This window comes from Oryzias latipes, chromosome 18 (assembly GCF_002234675.1).
Source record: "Oryzias latipes chromosome 18, ASM223467v1".
NCBI classification, from domain to species: domain Eukaryota; kingdom Metazoa; phylum Chordata; class Actinopteri; order Beloniformes; family Adrianichthyidae; genus Oryzias; species Oryzias latipes.
Genome location: NC_019876.2, coordinates 22,614,398 through 22,633,992, shown reverse-complemented (window position 1 = coordinate 22,633,992; position 19,595 = coordinate 22,614,398). Strand labels below are relative to the sequence as shown.

The 19,595-nt window shown below is 38.9% G+C and overlaps 2 protein-coding genes across 2 annotated transcripts in view; both read left to right on the top strand.

Moving 5' to 3' along the window:
• Positions 1-8,614: 8,614 nt before the first annotated feature.
• On the top strand, positions 8,615-9,788 carry LOC110017024 (C-type mannose receptor 2-like). The gene is made up of 2 exons (XM_023966260.1): positions 8,615-8,955; positions 9,246-9,788. The coding sequence occupies exons 1-2, from the start codon at positions 8,751-8,753 to the stop codon at positions 9,587-9,589; spliced, it is 549 nt and encodes a 182-aa protein (XP_023822028.1). The 5' UTR covers positions 8,615-8,750; the 3' UTR covers positions 9,590-9,788.
• Positions 9,789-19,078: 9,290 nt separating this feature from the next.
• LOC111949296 (complement C1q tumor necrosis factor-related protein 3-like) overlaps positions 19,079-19,595 on the top strand; it is a gene marked incomplete at its 5' end in the record, with an annotated part of 775 nt that continues 258 nt past the window's right edge. Inside the window, 2 exons of the mRNA XM_023966182.1 lie at positions 19,079-19,202; positions 19,347-19,595. The exon at positions 19,347-19,595 is cut by the window's right edge and continues 258 nt beyond it. Coding sequence (XP_023821950.1) covers positions 19,079-19,202; positions 19,347-19,595 — 373 coding nt within the window. The remainder of the gene's footprint in view (positions 19,203-19,346) is intronic.

Below are 19,595 nucleotides of genomic sequence, written 5' to 3'. Positions count from 1 at the left end.
TTAAAATATTGTTTCTAACAACTTTGCTTTAAATTTAGAATGGTCTTATTTCCAAAATAAACTTGTCACATCATATCGTATTGTCTGGTAGCCAAAAAGCTCAATTTTGGTCTTATCAGATCAAACAATCTTCTTCCACTTGATGATGGAGTCTTCCACTTTTGGTGAATTCTAGTTGAGTTCTAATTTGTATTTTCTTCAACAGCGGCTTTCTTATTCCCACTCTCCCTTCAGGCTTTGACCCCTTAAGAGCCTGGGTAGCAGTTGCTACATGCACTGTCTCTCTCGTCTCCTTCCAAGTAGTCGTAAGGGTCTTGGTGGCCTCTCTCACAAGTTTCCTACTTGCACGGTCACTCAGTTTATGAGGACGGCCTGTAAGAGGCAGATTCCCACGTGTGTCATATTCTTTCCATTTCTTGATGATTGATTTTACTGAACTTCAGGGGATTTCAATGCCCTGGAATTTTCTTTTGTATCCGTCCCCCAACTTGTACCTTTCAACAACCCATTCTCTGAGTTGCTTGGAGTCTTCCTCTGTCTTCATGGTGAAATGGTAGCCATGAATGCCACTTCACCAGTGTCTGGACCCTTCATAGACTGGTATTTTTTTAACACTCAGGTAATCTTCAACCTACTAATTGTGAGAATATTGGCACTAATTGGATGGACCTCTATTAAATTACACCCTTAAATTTAAAAGGGGGTAAATAATCAAGCCAACAATTATATTTCATTTCCTATGTTTGTTTCATTGACATTACGTTGATGAAATCTGTTTTCACATTGCTGTTGAAGATTTGGTTCTATTAAATTTTTGTGTGAGGAAAGACAAATTTTATCGACCATAAGTGATTTATAAAAGCAACAAAATGGACAAATATACAAGGGGTTCAATACTTTTGCAAGGCACTTAGTGTTCAAATCATCTTAAATTATGACAGCATTTAGGCAGCTTGCTTGAAGATGATTGTGTCTTGAACATTATCCAGCCGCTCTTTACACAAAACTATCATAGACAGCTTCTATACACAATGAATCTGAAATACTGATGTGACGTTCTGTATCGAGGCTTTAAAGTGGGAGCTGAGGGCAGGAGGGGGCGTTTCCTCAAAGCACATATCTTGAATTGTTTCATTTAGGGGAGAAGCAGAAAATGATCACGTCGTAAGTTTTGCTGCCCAGCTGTACCACATAAGTGATTCAAGAAGTGGTTCAACATTTTCCGCAAGTTTTGACACCCATATAAATCCCTCAGGTTCACATAAGGATTGTACTAAGTCGGTACCGATACCGCCGTATACGGTTCTACTAATATGGCACAATAAGACAGATTTTGATGCTTTACTTAGCTGCGTAATTTCCATAAGATTTTCAGACATATAAAGCAATTGTATTCTATTTAGTTGTGCTATATACAGTAATTATAGCCAATCCCTTTACCTATCTACCAATTGTAGGCGACCTTATATGAAAATGGGTGAGGCGAGAATGTGCACGGAGCTTCAGTCAAAATGCAGAAGGCAAGGCAAGTGAAATTATGAGTTTGACGCTGTGACGATGAGCGGTGAAATTTGTGTATATTCAATTGTAATGCTAATACCATCCCTAAATCTTTTCATATCTACATTGTCAGATAGTTTTCTGATGGAAGATGCTACAAGCTAGAGGAGCTGCTTCTAATGTTTGCAGTATGACAGTTATGATTTTCTGCTCTTAGTAAGTATTTCTACTGATAGTTTTAAGATGTAGACTGGGGCGTTTATTCCAATTTCTGGAACACCTTTTACCGTACCTCCAACATGTGTCGTGTGGGTACACTCTGTAGCTTCTTCAAGCTGAAAACTGCTGTGCTGTGCTGGTGGCCTGTGAAAACAATCAGATGGTGCTGTGGGTGGGACAATGGTGGAGAAATAATATAGCTACAATTGGGCCAGATAAACAAGTTTTAAAATAATCTCATTCTCATTGGATTGATAAGGTTGTCCATCTGAAAAATGAGAAAATACCAACTATTGGCCGATTTTATTGGTCAACATCTAGAAATTAAAACTAGATTTGTCTGTCTAGACTACTGTACATGTTGTATTTACTCAAATCAAGATGCAGAGTCAGTAAGTTCACAATTATGAAAAGGTAGTTCATAGCTGTGACCTTTAACTGGAAAGAGGAAAAACTATTTGCATGTCTTCTGGCTGCAGCTCTGTTCTCTGTTTTCTCTGCGTAATAATACAGATTCTTGTTTCCAATTACAACATTTAGTTTGTGAAAACTCTGTTTGCATCAGATAGAAGCTTTTTCCTTTTTGAATATTCAAATGCAGACAGATCGGTGGCTCACTACAGTCTGTTTTGTTTATACTAGATTTTTATATACATTAGAATAAACTAAACGCTGTTTTACACACATGCATTACAGTTGAAATAATATTGTTGTTAATAAAACCTATTAGAGAGTTTCTGAAGAGTTTATTCAGAAGTCTTTTTCCTGCAGAAGTTCAGAGTTGAAGATAAAGAAAAAAGGATGTGACAATTAATTTTAACAATAATTCAATCCATATCATAAGTTGTGCCAGCAAAAATGACTCTGTTTATTTTGCTTCATTTAAACAAGCCGATTTGATCCAATTCACTGACCTAAAATTGTTTCAATAAATATTTATCCAAAAAAAACCAGTGTGACTCAGAGATAAATACCTGGGTAGTGAACAGTGCAGGTGAAGTTTTCCAGATTCCATAAATTTCTTGCAAGATAATCAAACAATAATTGATGGTAAATCCATTCACATTTAAATTGATTTTGACCCTTAATTTGTGCCTGGAGCTGCTGATGCCATTTTTCTGTTCGTCTATCTTAATCATTGATATTAGAACAGTCAATTGTCTTGATGCAGAAAGTTGACAGATTCAAGGCAGCCAGCCGGGGTGAGTCATACCGAGAGGAACTCTCTACGAGTAAAATGAAGGGACAGACGCCAGGGCCCCACGGGCCATAAGTCGGGGAGATCTTGGAAACTTCTGCAAATCATGGAGCATGGCCAGGTTCTATGGCAGCCAAAAAGTATCATAAATCCACAGGAAAAGAGGCGTAAAGAACAGCGGTATGGCCATCACAAGTTACCATTTTGTATGCATGTTTTAAAAGTAGCACGTAATTTACACCATTTTGTGTTGTCCCAAGATGGACGTCAAAAGCAGTCTTTTATTGTGCACAAAACCGTGTCGCAGAAACGTCATTCCAGTGCGTTCATAACATCAGTGAGTTCAAAAAAGTCTGTTCAAAACAGCACGTTCAAAACGCTGTTTTGTTTGAGTAAAAAAACATTAGTTACTTGCTATAGCATAGTTGTTACCGCAGTTTGTATTTTTCTACTGCAGAAGTTGTGAGTTCAGCTCCAGGGCAGCAGATTCTTTTGATATATTTTTCTATTGCTTTGACTAGATTTATTTGTGCTATCTATTAAATGGTAAATGTTGTATACTTCTACAGCACGTTTCTACCTCCTTTGAAGGCCCAAAGCACTTTACAGTCACAGTCCCATTCACACATCCATTTATATGAACGCACTCGAAGCGTAACAAGCAACCCTGATTGTAAAAGCAGAACAAGAGGCACTCAGCTGCAATCTGCGTGTTCATTTATCTGGACAGGACAATAAATAAATAAATAAATAAATAAATAAATAAATAAATAAATAAATAAATAAATAAATAAATAAATAAATGAAGTAATGTGTATTAAGTAATTTAGCTGCGCATCAGGATAGCAGTTCTGAGGTTTGAACCGAAGTATTTTTTATGATAAAATTACAAGTTTAAGTGTAATCAGTCCTCTTCAGTGCAGAGATGGATTTCTAACGAAAGATTTGTTTATCCATGGATTTGTCACAATCTTTAAATAGGAATTAAGTGGTTCTGTTGTAACAATGTGTTGGTTTGGTCATTTGAGGACTACAAAAAACTTTTTTTTTTATTGTGAGCGACAAAAATGCTGTTAATACTTTATTAAAAAAAAACATATTTGGAAAAAATAAAATTAAAAAAAGAAAAGAAGATAAAGAAAGAAACACTAACTACAATAAAAAGAATATTATCACTAAAAGTCAGCAAAAGAAATAGATAAACACGAAGAATTGGCTGTGTACGCCTTTGAGTCTAACAAACATGTCCTGCATGAGAAAAATACACAGTGCTGCTATCCTAACCACAACACTATAGCAGCCAACTAAAACTGTGTCAGCGTTAGCCTTTTTATTCACGTTTTGCGCCTGACTCTTAAAATGAAAAAAATGTGCTTTTGATGGCCTAAACGCTATTCTTTAGGTTGCTTTCGCTTTACTTCGCTTTAAACCTGTCTGCAATCCGAGCTAGCATATGGCAAACTCTCCCAAAGGGGCGCGTAGATGAGAAAGCACTCTAAACAGACCGGTGCAGACCAAAGAGAGCGTGATGTCATTCCTATTGTGCAGACTGTTTAAAAATTCGGTCAAATTTGTTGAAAATGTTCTGTGCATTCATGTCACATTTGTACTTTATCAATTATTTATTTTACAAATGATCTTATTATAGTTTTAAAGATTTTTTTTCAATCTTGAACTTAGATTTGATCTTTTTTGTATATGTTGTAATTGTTGCTGACAAAAATTAGGTACTGTGGTTCAAATTTACTTTTAATTCGTTTTAGATACTAATTAATACATTTTACATTATTCAGACATTTAAAGAATGCACCAAAATACATTTTATCTTTTTAATTTAGTTTTAAGGGGTGTAATTTCACCAAATTTTTGGGTACATTTTACTTAATTTTCTTTGTCACTAAAACCCAAAGGGTAGTGAGGTTAGATTTACCCAATGTAATTATTTTTCCTGCTGTCTAAAATAATTATGCAATTTCTAAACAATTTATATGCATCATGACTAAAACCCTGGCGAGTACCGTAATTTCCGGACTATAAGCCGCTACTTTTTTCCTGCGCTTACAGCCGTGCGGCTTATTCAGTGACGCGGCTAATTTATGGATTTAATTGGCGGCAGCCATGTACGTATTTTCGGACTCAGTGAATGGTTTGAATTCTCTAACACCAAGCACAAGTCATTTGTTTTTCAACACACCTCTAAGCAGCCAAACAGCATGGACACACTTCACTTCAGGTCTTAGACACTTCAGTCATGGTTCAACAAAACGAAACACGCATGCCCGGCCGCATCCCAGAATCCTTTGGTGCCATTAGACCCAACGTGCACGTGATCGCCACTACAATATGATGAAGCTTTCAAGTTAAAAGCAATCGTTAAAAGCAGCGTGAAAAAATCCACCATCACCAACGGGTTTGGAAAAGCCGGTCAGCTGCGTGACGGAGAGAACAGCGCATGCTCAGGAGTGAATTTAACTCTGAGTCATTGTGACTCGGCTGGGTGCACGTAAATATGTGGGAATAACATCAACCTTTATTTTGTCGGGACACGACTGGAAACACAAATTGACGTGATCGTTTTAACGGTTTCTAAGGACTGAGCGGAGTTTTGCATTGAAACGCTCACAGCCTCCGTGTGAGCTGGAGACTGCGTGTCGTGTGAGCTGCGGGGCCGATGGCAGTCTGAATGCTCCCACACGTAACATCGCATCCGCCCCTCATACACAAAACGTACAGTATTAAGTCCGATTGCTCTGCACAGACACGATTTGCTCCGTCCACCGGCGCAATGGGGACGAAGCGCTCCTCCTTGGAGCCGCCCTGGCCAGAGCTGTCGGAGTAGATAGGAAAGGGAGACAAGGAGCGCGCGGGATCGCAGAGGCGTCCGCGGAGCAACAGTGTTTGTTGTGGAAGGAAACTTCTGACGCACGCGCCGCGCTGAGGCGCGCGCTTTTCAGTCGCCGCTGCTTTATTTTACTGGTGTGTTTTTTTAACCAGCCCTGTTACTCCCATAACGCTGCCGCGACACAAGCGGAAGGAGAGCTGTTCCCGTTCACCCCTCCATGCACTGCTGATACTTGCTCATTCTTAAACACGTACAACAGTGTGGCGAGCCGGGCATTGGCCCCGCCTTTAGCCCCTCCTGTAAATTTCCTCATCATAACTGAGGGATATAATGTTGATTATATGGTTACTGTTTGTAATTTTATGTATGATACCTAGATTGTCAATAAGTAAAAAAAAATAAAATGAAATAAAAAAACCATTACTGAGGAACTTGTGAACAGAATAGAGCTCCATGCTGTTTGACAGACGTAGATATACTCAAATACATGAGCCTGAGGCAAAGTTGACTCCACCCACAGTGTGCTAATGAATCACACTTACTCTGGGAGTCAGGACGGGATTTGTCTGGATGACAATGTTGCCTTATACATGCGGCTTGTACTCCAACGCGGCTTGTGTATGTATAAAAGTAGTTAAACACGTGAAAATGGGTGGGTGCGGCTTGTAATCGGGTGCGCTTTATAGTCCGGAATTTACGGTAAGTTCTTTTCAGTGTATTACGCACACGACGTGTGTGAGTGTGAGAAGTAAAGAGCAAATGAAGTGTACCAGGTGCGGAGGAAAAGGTGTCAGAAATGCCTGCGGTGTCTTTGATTGATGTCTGGAAGCAGAAAGCTCCAAATTATTCACAAAAACACAAATGTTGAGACGTCAGGTGATGAGGCGTCCCTTCAACAGAGAATAAAAACAAAATTTAAAGTAAGAACAGCAGAGGTTGACAGCTTGCTACAAACAACGGGACCATCTTGTTTTCTTCTGTACACTCTCTGATGTGTTTCCACTAACTACTACATTTTGGGATGAAATTTTTTTGTTTTTGTTTTTTATTATTAAGACATTAAACTGTGCTAAACTGACTTTGGAAGACATAGCAGAAACGTTTCATAACCAACTAAAACTGTCAATAAATACAAATACAATACAAATGCATAAAAAAAGAAATGTTCTATCATTTTCCTTATTAAAAAGAAGAATCATATGAGGAAAAAATATTTTCAAAAATACATTATAATCTTTTTTTTTTTTTTTTTTTTTCCTGCTTTATTTCCATAAGGAGGAGCAAAACAATTAAGTTGATACTTGATGAAAGAATCGAAAGAAACAGACTTGGTAAAGCAGTTATGTTTTAAGTTTTTATTTCCTTGTTCATGTTCACTGGATTAAGAATCCTAACTAAGACATCTGCACATGACGGTTCTGCAGAGGGGGTGAGGTGAGGAGGATGGTGTGGACGAGAAGCTGAAGGTGGCCTGTGCTGTTAGAAACCTTCAGGAGCAACACTGTGTTCATGATGGGATGGAGGTAGCTGGGTGTTCAAATGGATTTAGAAAATAAAGTCATTTTGTGTCTCCTTTTTTCTGAAAACAGTGGTGCAGCTGCATGATAGCTCTTTTTCATTTTATTTTATTTTTTTACAAATGAACTTTATAGAATTAAAATGGTTTATAGTTGAAGTTCATCCACAGCTCTGACCTCAAACAGGAAGAAGGAGCAAATATTTGCATGTCTTTTGGCTGCAGCTCTGTTTCCCGGTTGTCTTCATCCAAAAACAGATTCTTGTTTCTGACAGAAATGTTAAGTTAGTGAAAATATCAGATCGAACGTTTGTCTCTCCTGAATATTCAAATGCAGACACATCAGTGGCTCACTGCAGTCTTTTCTGCTGCAGCAGATCAGACTGAAGACAGAAGGTTCATCATCACAGTGAGGACATCACCCACGGTCAGTTTATCCTTCAAGTTACTTTAAAGATTTACATTTAAGGATTAATTATCAGTAATTTGATTTGTGATTTTTTTGGAAAGGACTAATCTGTATAAATACTGTTTTTTTTTTACAATTGAAATGGATAAAGTGTTTGGATTTCATTATGTTAAAAATACCTGTGAGAGTTTCTGCGGAGTTTAAACAGGATTCTTCATCCTGCAGATGTTCAGAGTTGAAGTTAAAGAAGAGTTTGAGCGGACGAAGCAAAGATGCAGTGGAGTCTGATCCTGATCCCTCTGATGGGTATGTGGACAGCAGCAGCTTTACTGTTGGAGGCTGTAGCTGAAATCAACACAAAGCTTCATAAATAATAAATCTCAACATGTTGTTTGTTTTGTTTGTTTCAGGTCAGCTGTGTTTCATTAAATGTTACATGTATGAATATAAATACATTGAGTATTTAATGACTTGGACTGAAGCTCAGGAATACTGCAGGAAGAATCACACTGACTTGGCCACAGTGACCAACATGACTGATGTTAAGAAACTTAAAACAGCAAAACAAAGACCAGCTTGGATTGGTTTGAAAAATACACAAACAGCAATAAGAAATGGCACTGGTCTCTACCTGGACTGAGCTTCATTAAGGAGGAGGCATATTGGAGTTATGGTGAACCAAATAATCATCAAAGTGAGCTGTGTGTATATTTAAGGGAGAACCTGACCTGGGTTGATGATTACCAGTACTGCACCATGGACCAACGTTTTATCTGCTACAATGGTGAGTTAAGTTATCTTTTTTTTTCCTAATCATCAGAATCAAACACAGACATGTCCAGTGTGATAAAACAACAGTTATTGTTTACTAAAACAGCTGAAAATCCCAATGCAAACATGACGTTTCTGTGTTTGTTCCACAGAAACTAATAAAACTCAGAAATTCCATCTAATAGAGACGCCTCTGAACTGGACCAACGCTCAGCGTTACTGCAGAGAGAATCACACAGACCTGATCAGCGGACGACAGCAGCTGGATCAGTTAAACAAAACTTGGACTGATAACATGAAGGGGAAGCTGAGCAACACTGCAACCCGTGTTTTCATTGGTCTGTTTAGTGACATGTGGGCGTGGTCAAATGAAAGCAGCTTCTCCTTCAGATACTGGGATCCACAGAGTGACAGGGATAAAAGTTGTGCTGTTTTAACAAACAAGGGCATGTGGAGCACAGATGACTGTAGTGAGAATAGACCTTTTATTTGTTATAAAGGTGAGATCTTCTCTGGTATATTTTTGACGTACACACATGTGCAGTGACAATATAGTTAAACCTAATCTAATCTATAAACATAATTGTTATTTACATTATCTCCATCAAACTGACACTTGATTGTCTTACAGTTCAGAGTCTTTTTACATTTTTTTGTTTTCTTCATTAAAGAGGAAGATATTTATTCTAAAAATAGTTAATTTATTCTCACTGCTGTCATTTTTCACATGGATTAAAAAAATCTTTTTGAAGCTTTAAAATGCAGCTTTTTCCCGTTTACCTTTCATCAGATCATGTGATCCTGATCAAAGAGAACAGGACCTGGGAGGAGGCCTTATATTACTGCAGACATCACCACCATGACCTGGTCACCATCACTAACATGGATGAACAGAGATGGGTCCAGGAGAAAACCAAGAATGCCTCCTCTCCCTTTGTGTGGACTGGACTGCGCTACACCTGCACTCTGGGGTTCTGGTTCTGGGTCAGTGATGAGGTGGTCCACTATAAGAACTGGGCCTCACCTGGACAGGGGAATGAGTGTGACATGTCAGGAGCCATGGAGACAGGAGGAGAACACAAGTGGTTCAAGAAACATGATGAGGAGAAGTTCAACTTTTTCTGTTCAAAGTGAAAATCTGTTCAATGATTACAGTTCTTTTTAGTATTTTATTTACTGGTTTGTTGGGCTTAGTGCAGTATTTAGTTATTATTTTTGGGTCTTTTAGTTAAAACTGCGATTTTGCGATAAATTTGCATTGTGTTGATTTGTGTGTAAAATAGTTTTTCTGGTGTAGTTCTGTGTTTTCATGACTAAAATGTCATGTTTTTTTTCTGTGTGTCCATGTGTGTAATGTCCTCCTTTAGGGATTAAGATTTAATACTTATACTAATACTAATACAGCACATTTGCTACCTGTCATGGGCCCTCATGACAGAAATGGGCAGCCTGGGAAACTCATCACTTTTAGCCATAAACTCTTTCTTTCTCTGAGAACTTCCACTGGGTTAGGGACACCATGAGGAAAACCGCTGGAATTATAAACCCCACAGATCCTCAAAGACCTGCTGACGCTTTTAGGACTTCTAGAAGGAAAAGAGGAAGAAAAGGAGAAGGGATGCATCAGAGACCTAGTCTCAGCCTGAACAACCACCTGCTTCCCCATTTCCCTGGATCCTGCTTTCCAATCCATCAGGATAGTGTGCTTGTTGTTACTTTCATTCATTCATCATAATCCATTTTCTTCCCTTTTGGGGTCTCCTATGGATAACCTGTTTCAGCTGAGACTTGAACCAGGGGCCTTCTTGATGTGAGGCAAGAGCGGTTCAGCCCTTGTTACTATCATTTCTTTTTTTTTATCTTGTTTCTATGATTGAGAACTGCTTTGACTAAACAGATTTTGGGGGACTACTAAACTTATACCTGCCTATGTCTATCTTTTTCTATTTATACTTCTGTCATCTTCTTTGATGTGACTAACACATTGACTTCAATTCAATTTTCCTTATTTTAAACACAGATAAAAATAAACACAACAGTTAAAAAAAAACAGAATAAACAAGACAGCGTGTTTGAAAGGGAGTGGGTTGAAGAGAAATGTTGTGTGATCCCATCCCTTTTTTTTTACAACACCTGATGGTCTGCTAATTTTATTTAGTTTGGTACATGTTATATACATTGACTTTACATTCTGCACAGCACCTATGCAGAAGTGACAGTTATGTATTTATGGCTTACATCAAAGTTAGATGATACAAGTTTAAATTTTCAAATGTAAAAATAAATATTAGTCACAATTTAAAACAAAAATGCAGAATTTTAAAGCAAATGAACATTTTAAAAACTGAACCACAAACGTCCTCCTGGAGCTTTGATGGAGCAGGTGATGATATGAATCTTTGGGCTGCAGTGCTCTCTGCTGGTTGAAGCCTGTTACTACAAAACTCAAGACAACATTTAAAACGACTTTATGTCTTTCAAGCTTTATCATGCTGTTATTTTTCAAATTTTTACAATAAAGAGAAAGCTTGACAAGATGAGAATTTGTCAAATTTATATAATTTTTGAGTTCATTATGAGAAGACAGTCGTGAATCTCTGTTTTTGCTAATAACCATTGCATTTAATGTAAAAGCCAATCATGTAAGTATACTGTTTTCCTCACAACTTCAGTGTCATTTTCCATGACCTTAAATAGGTTATTTAATCTGCTCTGGTTACAGGTGTTAGAAGTTAAAATGTACATTTGCATAATTATAATTTAATTTGATTTTTGAACCTAGAACAGTTAACAGCCAAATCTTCAGTCAGATGGGCATTCAGTCATTTTACAATACAGTGGGGAAGAACAGGACAACTGCTACGAAAGAAAAACTCATGACAGCAGAGATGATGAGGATTCCATTCAAAGCAGCTGCTGACAGCAGACTCCAATGCTTTACACGTTCAATTCACCTTTTTACCTGAAACACGATTACTCAACACTGTGGGGGCTAAAGTGACAAACTTCTGTGGTTTACTGCCGTCCACCTGTGGCCTCAAAGAAGCTTTTAACTCAACCTTGCCACTCTCTTGGACCAAAGTCTCAGAATAACTTGTAGGTGGGTTCTCATCAAAATCCCTTTAGGATCACGTTCTGCAAGGAACTTTGTCATTTCAGTCCTGAACATCACCTTCAATCCAAGCTTCAGTGCTGTCTACGAGAGAGAAAGAAAAATTGATCTCCTTTCACCTTGAATTATTTACAATAAGCCACATCACATGTTTTCAGTGTCATTATCATCTGGAAAGAGAAAATAACGTTTTTTCCAGACCAGTAATATACACATAAGTGGGGAAAAAATAAGTGCTGCATGTTGGTGTAGTAGCACTAGGGGTGTGTATTGCAATAGTCTGGCGATACGACACGTCTCTCAATACGCGCCCCACAATACGATACATACCCTGATATTGTACCGGAGCACATTTTTTCTCTTGTTTTTAAAATATGACTTTGGAAAAACTCTACTTGAATTTCAATTCATCTTAATTGTAATAAAATGGTCAAATTCAGTTTATTTAATGATCACAATGTTAAGCACTGCGACTGTATCTCAAAAGAATGTTCCTGTCAAACCACTCCTGTTTGAATATAGATTTTCTACCAAAGAATACTGTTCTTTTACTCTATAATGTTGATCCATGTGGGGTAAAATTGTGATTGAATATCATTTTCCAAAACTGAAGAACCTGTTTGTGAAAGTTGGACAAAATTATTGGAATCTTGTTGACTTCAAAATCACATTTCAAAAGGAAGTTTATGCCTCCTAAGTGTTTAAAAATTGATCTTGGAATATGAAACCACATGGAGTTATTATGAACAAGAAATGCTTTTCAAAAATTAATTATGAAGGTACCGACCATAGCTTCAAAATCTAGAGCATTGATGCCACCATTGTCATAACTTTAAACTATGTAGTTGTCTCATAACAATGAAAAATGCTTCCTCTAGCTGAGGTTTTCCTATTGTTTTGTGCGTGTAGAGCTGCTCAAAGAGGCTCTATGTGCTCTGCTGCCAACTAGCGGACGGAGGGTGAAGTTGAAAACAAGAGTCAGACGCTAGAGAACGCTCAGAAATAATTAATATTGTCCCGACAGCATTTTGAATCGATACAAGTATTGCCAAATGAACTATCGCGATATTTTGCCAAATCGTTTTTTCTGACACCTCACCCTGATTCAAATCCCAGCTGAGTCCTTTCTGTGTGAAGTTTGCATGTCCTCCTCGTGGATGTGTGGGTTTTTCTCAAGGCACTTCAGCTTCCTCCCACAGTTAAAAAACATGCTAATTAAACATGTTCATTGGTCAATGTCCTCTAATTGCCCATGTTGGTGAGTGTGTGTGTGTGTGTGTGTGTGTGGCACTGAAACGTACTGGCCAATCATGCTAATTATTGGGGGAGGAAGCTGCTGCAGAGTTACAGTGAATATGAGCACATATTCCGGAAGAAAAGCAACACTGCTACATCTGCAAAACAGAGAAAGTTAGCGTGAAAAAACATAGCTGCTCCAGTTAATGCGCAAGTTTGCATTTAAATCATTGTTATAAAATATTGGCTGTAATAACTTTTTAAATAGCGTAAGGTGTGAAATAAAAAATGGCGATATTTAGGTGTACTTTTGAAGTGTTATTCCTGGTGTAATTGCATGAAATGCTGCATAGTGTACAGAACCAATCGGGGGAAAATGCATTTAACGTCGGTAATGTTTAGAGGACTTTTTTGTTAACCTTCCCCTCTTGCAAACGTTGGTCAGTTTAATATTAATACATGCAATTGTGTTTTTAAAGTGAACTTTTGTCTACCCGTGTATTGATCAAGTGGTATAGGTTTATATGGAATTAAGAAAGTAAGCAGTGCTAGCGAATTGTGTTTCCAAAAAGTAATTGTTACATTAATCTAATTCAATGTCCCTGATTTCATTTTCATGCAGATGCAATCCTGCAGGAATTAAAAGAACATGGCAGCAGCTAAAAATGAAGTATAAAAACATAATTCAATCAGGTCAACTTTGAGCATGTCATGGATGTAGGCTTTGTTGACAATATTTGACATATGAAACATCTACATAGCAATATCTAATGTTGTTTTCATTGTATATTTGTAATTGACTGCAACAAAAAACGGTAATGCTCAAACAAAAACGTATGGGGAAATGACAAAAAATCGAGTTTAGGTCTCAAAATCCTCGCACGACGTAAATGTAATTCTCTACGAATTAATGCAGCCTCCTCGTCTATTGGGTCCTCCAAAAAAGGACAAGCCATTCTTGTCACTTGTCTCTGTGTGACGGAAATTTGGGCAATGAAGGTTAAAGCAAAAAATACCGCTTCGTCTTTAAAAAGGGGAGGGGACCGGCAGAAACCTTGAGTTTAGAGAATAAAACCTGCTCCCGACCAGGTTAAGTTCACAGCGTAAGTAACCATGGACACTGACTCCGAGTAAAAATTACCTCTTTTTCAGAAACGGGTTTGACTTACTCTGCTTTCTCTGGTTTAACAAACCTCCCATTCTGAAACGGAAAACCCAGGGTTTCCCTGATTTCAGGGTTAACGCACTCAGAGTTTACACTTAACCTCCTTTCTGAAACAGGCCCCAGGACTGCAGAAGCTTGAGCTCCACCATGTTGTTGTTGACGTTGTTGCTTTGTGGCGCTCATTTTGCCCACGGTGTTGCAGCACAGGTCGATGAAGCCACTTCCTCCTGTGCAGATGTATGCAGACTACAGAAGGATCTCGCTGCTTTGACGGACAGGCAAAGTGAAAGCTGAAAAGTTGAACACTAAGATGCCAAAAATAAATACAAAATAAAGAAACAAATATTGGTAAAACTGATTTTTTTCTAGGTCTGATAATGAAACGTGAAACGTTGCTGAATATTATGCATTGTTATTTGATGTGTGGGAACAGCTGTCATGAAAAATCCATATTTGGAGTCTATTTACTGCATATTTTCTGCAAAAAGAAACTTTCATAAAACTGAGATGATTCCAGCTTTATGACATGGCGCCTGCTCGAATTCGCCATCAGAAGTTGTTACACTGTGGTCATAGAGGGATAAACACAGTCAGCAACAATATTCAAGGAGACTGTAGCATTTCAACCCTTAATTGGTACTAAGGGGCCTCAAGTGTGGCATTAAAATATCCTCCACACCATTGAACTACCACCCCTAGCCTGAGCCATTGATACAAGGATAGATACATGCTTTCATGTTGTTGAAATCAAATTCTGACCCAACCATTCGAATGTTGCTGCAGAAATGGAGATTCATCAGCCCTGACAGTGTTTTCCAATTCTTTATTGTCCAAATATGGTGTTCTTAGCTGACAGGAGTGGCACCTGGTGTGGTTTACTGCTGCTGTAGCTCATCTACCTCAATGTTGTTCAGAGATGCTCTTCTGCAGACCTTGTTTGCAACTAGTGTGTCATGGCTAACTTGACGAGACAGACCCAGACGCTGGAATAATAATGCTTTATTTGATCAGATGATCTGGATGACTCAGATGACTCAAACTCAAACTTTATTTATTTATATAGCGCCTTTCATTTTGGTTAAAAACACAAAGCGCTTAACATAAAAACAGATAAAACAGTCATAAAAAGTGAAAGTTATTAAAAACAGAAAACAAAGGACAATCACACAAAGAAGGTACCCCTCCCTCACCACCCCCTGCCCCCACCCCCACCCACCCAGTTACCCCAGTAGAACCGTGAACAGAAAAAGAACTGCAGTTGAAGAAGGTCTGGCTTGGTACTGCTGCGAGGAAACGATATCATGGGGATCCATTCATTCCAAGGCCCAGCCGGACCACAGGGGCCATTACCGCAGCGCCCGCCCAACACAGGGCAGCCCAGGGCCCCATCCATGGCTATTAGACCACAGAGTGGGACCCCAGCCCGCCCAACCAGAACGGGCACCACAGCAACGGCACGCCCTACAGGTCAAGCTGGTGGTGCCCAAGAACGATGGATCCCCCAGAGGAAACACTGGAGTAAAAAAAACATCAGAATAAAAAATAAAAATGATCATAAAATAACAACAATAAAAATAGAAAAAGATAAAAAATAAAATAAGATATAAGAATGTTAGTAATTAAAAAATAAAAAAAATAAAAACGTCAGTGATTAAAACATAACCTAAGAATCATTGGTAAAATAACAATAAAAAGAATTGCATATTAGAAACAAAGATAATAATAGTCCTTACAAGAAAATAAATAATTAAATATGTAAATAAATACCTCAATTAATAAATAGATGAATAATAAAAGACATAAGGAATGATCAAAGTCATATAAAAGCCAGACTAAAAAGGTGAGTCTTGAGCCTCTTCTTAAAAACCTCTACAGTCTCTGCGGCCCTGAGGTTCTCCGGCAGGCTGTTCCACAGGCGAGGACCATAATGGCAGAATGAAGCCTCACCATGTGTCTTGGTCCTTACCTTAGGGACAACTAAGAGGCCGGTGCCAGAGGACCTCAGGGTCCGCGAGGGTTCGTATTTTAAAATAATATCATTTAAATAAGAGGGCCCAAGACCATAAAAACATTTATAAACCATTAAAAGAACTTTAAAATCAATCCTGAAACGCACAGGGAGCCAATGCAGCGATTTTAAAACCGGTGTAATTTGTTCCCGCCCCCTGGTCCTCGTCAGAACTCGTGCCGCTGAGTTCTGTAGAAGTTGTAGATTTGAGATCGACTTTTGGGGTAAACCAGAGAGCAGGGCATTACAGTAATCTAAACGACTAAAAATAAAAGCATGCATTAGCACCTCTGTGCTGGCAAGAGAGAGGAACGGGCGGACTCTGGCAATGTTTTTGAGATGGTAAAATCCTATTTTCACAATGTTTCTGATGTGAGGAGTAAAATTCAGCTCAGAGTCAAAAAGAACGCCCAGGTTTCTCACACACTGAGAAGATTTAAAATTCCTAAGTTTGGGTAAAATCATCTCTCTCTTGAACTAGACGAAACTCTTGACTGGAGGTTTGTCCGTGGCTCCTGACGTGACCGGAGGATACGACCGTGGCTCTTGACGTGGCTGGAGGTCCGGCAGAGGCTCGTGGCGAAACTGGAGGTAGGTTGAGGCTTGGATCCATGAGAATTGAGGACACAGGTGACCACTCGTGGGAATGAATTCCTGAGCATGAAACAGAGAGTGAGACTTAGGCAAAAAACGAAAATACTTGAACAAGATAAATAATGACCAAACAATGCACCATCAGGGGCAACGAACTGGCGATGAATGCTGGTCCAGAATCTTCTTAAATAGACAGGCAGGTGATGAGGTGAGTGGTAGGGGAGGGGGAGGAGAGCTGACAGAGGCACCATGACACAGTGTTTCTTTGCGCTACTATTGCTTTTCTATCAGCTGGAACCAGTCTAGCAATTCTCCTATGACCTCTGATATCATCAAGACATTTCCACCCACAGAACTGCTGCCCACTGGTTGTTTTTTCTCTTTTTTTGGGACCACTCTATGTAAACCCCCAGAGATGGTTGTGTATGAAAATATAAGCAGATTATCAGTATCTGACATACTCAGGCCAACCCGTCTGGCACCAACAACCACGCTATAATCACAGTAATTTAATTCACCTGTCTTTTCTATTCTAATGCTTGGTTTTAACCATTGATATATATTACTGGATAGGCCGTCACGGGACATCCAACATGACACACATGGGCAATTGCTATACATTGAGTTTCCCAGGTAAAGAACTGCATGTACGTGTGGCCAAGATGCACATCGCTGGATTGCCCAAACGTATTTTAGGTGCGTCCGAGGCTAAAATCTTTTATTGGCTGCACTTTTCATTTAGTTTTTTTTTAAAGTGACTATTTGCACATGATTTTCATATCACTGCATATTCCTTCGGTCTGTGCACCCACCCAGCTAGAATATGCAGTGCTCACTTTCTGCCCAGTGAAATAAAACATACACTGAAGAAAGCAGTTGTTCGGAGCTGTGGCCCAAAACTTTAACCTGCCAGACCATTAACGGGTAATATCACTGTGTTTTGAATCTTAACAGTTTAGCAGGTGTATTCAGTTGCTGCGCCACTGTAGTCCTTGCCCGGATGACAGCGTTTCATAAAACGAAAGCACCAAGACGGACCTCCTTGAAAATGTTCAATTTTCATTGCCTCTGCAAGCATTACTCCATTCAGTCGAATGGTGACTGTAGAGACACTTCTCCCAGCTGTTCTCTGATCTTTAACTTATTGCTCTAGTCGGTCTTCCAACTCGAGCCACCTCGCCTTGTTTCCATGGAAACTCGGCTACGTCTTCTTGACTTGTCGGAGTTCATTTTTCCAGCTTCCTCCACTTGCGAACCATGGATTCATTAATCTGGAATTCTCTTGCAGCTGCTCAATTCCCATGTTTTTCTGCATTGCTGATAGCTTGCAGTTTAAACTGTGCTTCATAAACCTGTCGCTTTGCAGGTGGCATTTTCAGGATTTCCAACACAACTTTGTTCTGCATCATGCTCACACCTCCCCTTTGTACTATTTGGGGGTGCGTCTTCTCTCACGTCCACACTTCCCACCTCACTGTTCTCATACTGTCCTCTACTACATCTTCTTTACCAAAGTCCCACAACAGTGCGCAGCACACCGTACATTTTGGAAAAAATGTATGACTTTTAAGTACGCATTATGGTCATGAAAATACAATATTTACTCTCCTAATGTACATGTGTACATGCAAGGATTTAGAACTGGTCCTACAATGCCTATGACTACTTATAAACTATATTAATATGAGCGAATTAAACTGTAGAAACAGAGAACATTTCAATGAACTATCATTTGGTATGAAAATATGAACCAAACTTACAAACTCAAATAATAACATTGAATTTTCCCATCACTGCAATTTTCTATACATTCTTATATACGTTTGTGAGAAAATGTATGTTCCTACTACAGTTGTGTGATTTATTTAGACATGAGATAATAAAAGCCCTGTAAAGGGACTGAGGGAATTGCTCTAGGATGAACTTCGCCTTTGACCCACAGTGGCTGGGATCAATATTAAACCAGACAATTAGAGCTGGGCTTTTAGAGCATCACTGCTTATCTCTATTATACATACATTTCTAAGTGATTATTCAGACTTAAAAAATCATTTGGTCTGGACAGAGTCCGAATAATTGTTCTGGTTCAAATCCTGACCCTTGTGTTTGGTCTGTATTCAGACTGCCATCAAGAGGGCTTTCCTGTTTTGAACCAAAGCTTGTAAACAAAACCATGTGCCCAAAGATATTTCCACACATTGGCAAAGGAATTATGAGGGTGGGGCAAAGCAACTAGAGACAGAAATCAGAAGTCTTGCGTTGTGCAATCTTTGACAGTACAGTTCACTTATTCAAACTTTATATTTGGCAGACCAGTTTTGAACGTGTTTATCAATGCCAGGTAAAACACTTTTTACTTATTTCTTGGTCCGACTGACAGAGGCCAAAAGCCAGATTGCAGAACTGATGAGTAAAGGTGGCTGAAACATCTGTGCTGCTCTTAATGCTGGCAAATTTTCAATCGGAACAGAAAAATGTTTTATTCAGTTATGTTGATGTTGATGTGTTTTTTGTAGAGTAGTTTTTACTGCTACAACTGCTGAGAGTGGAGCCATCGGACCATTCTTCAACACAAACATCCTCTTTAAAACGGCCATAACAAATGTGGGCCAGGCCTACAACCCATCTACAGGTAAGCACAGATGCTTTCATATTCCATGATGCATGTGGGAAATCAAGAAAATGATGCAAATTCTTAGTAATAAATGTTTTTTTTTTTTAAAAACACTTTCTGGTTTCATCGCCTATAAACATGGATTAAACATTGTCTCCACAGGAATCTTCACTGCGCCTGTTAATGGCATTTACTACTTCAGCTTCTTCTGTCACTCCGGAGGAAGTCGCTTCGTAGATCTCAAACCCATGAAGAATGAGGAATTCATTGTGGGAATTTACGACCATGCGACAATACAGGATGGAGCAGATAATGCAGGCAATGCTGCATTTGTGCAGCTGCAGCAAGGGGATCGGGTTACTGTGAGATTAGCTGCAAACACGCATGTTTGGGGCTATGGCTCTGTGACCA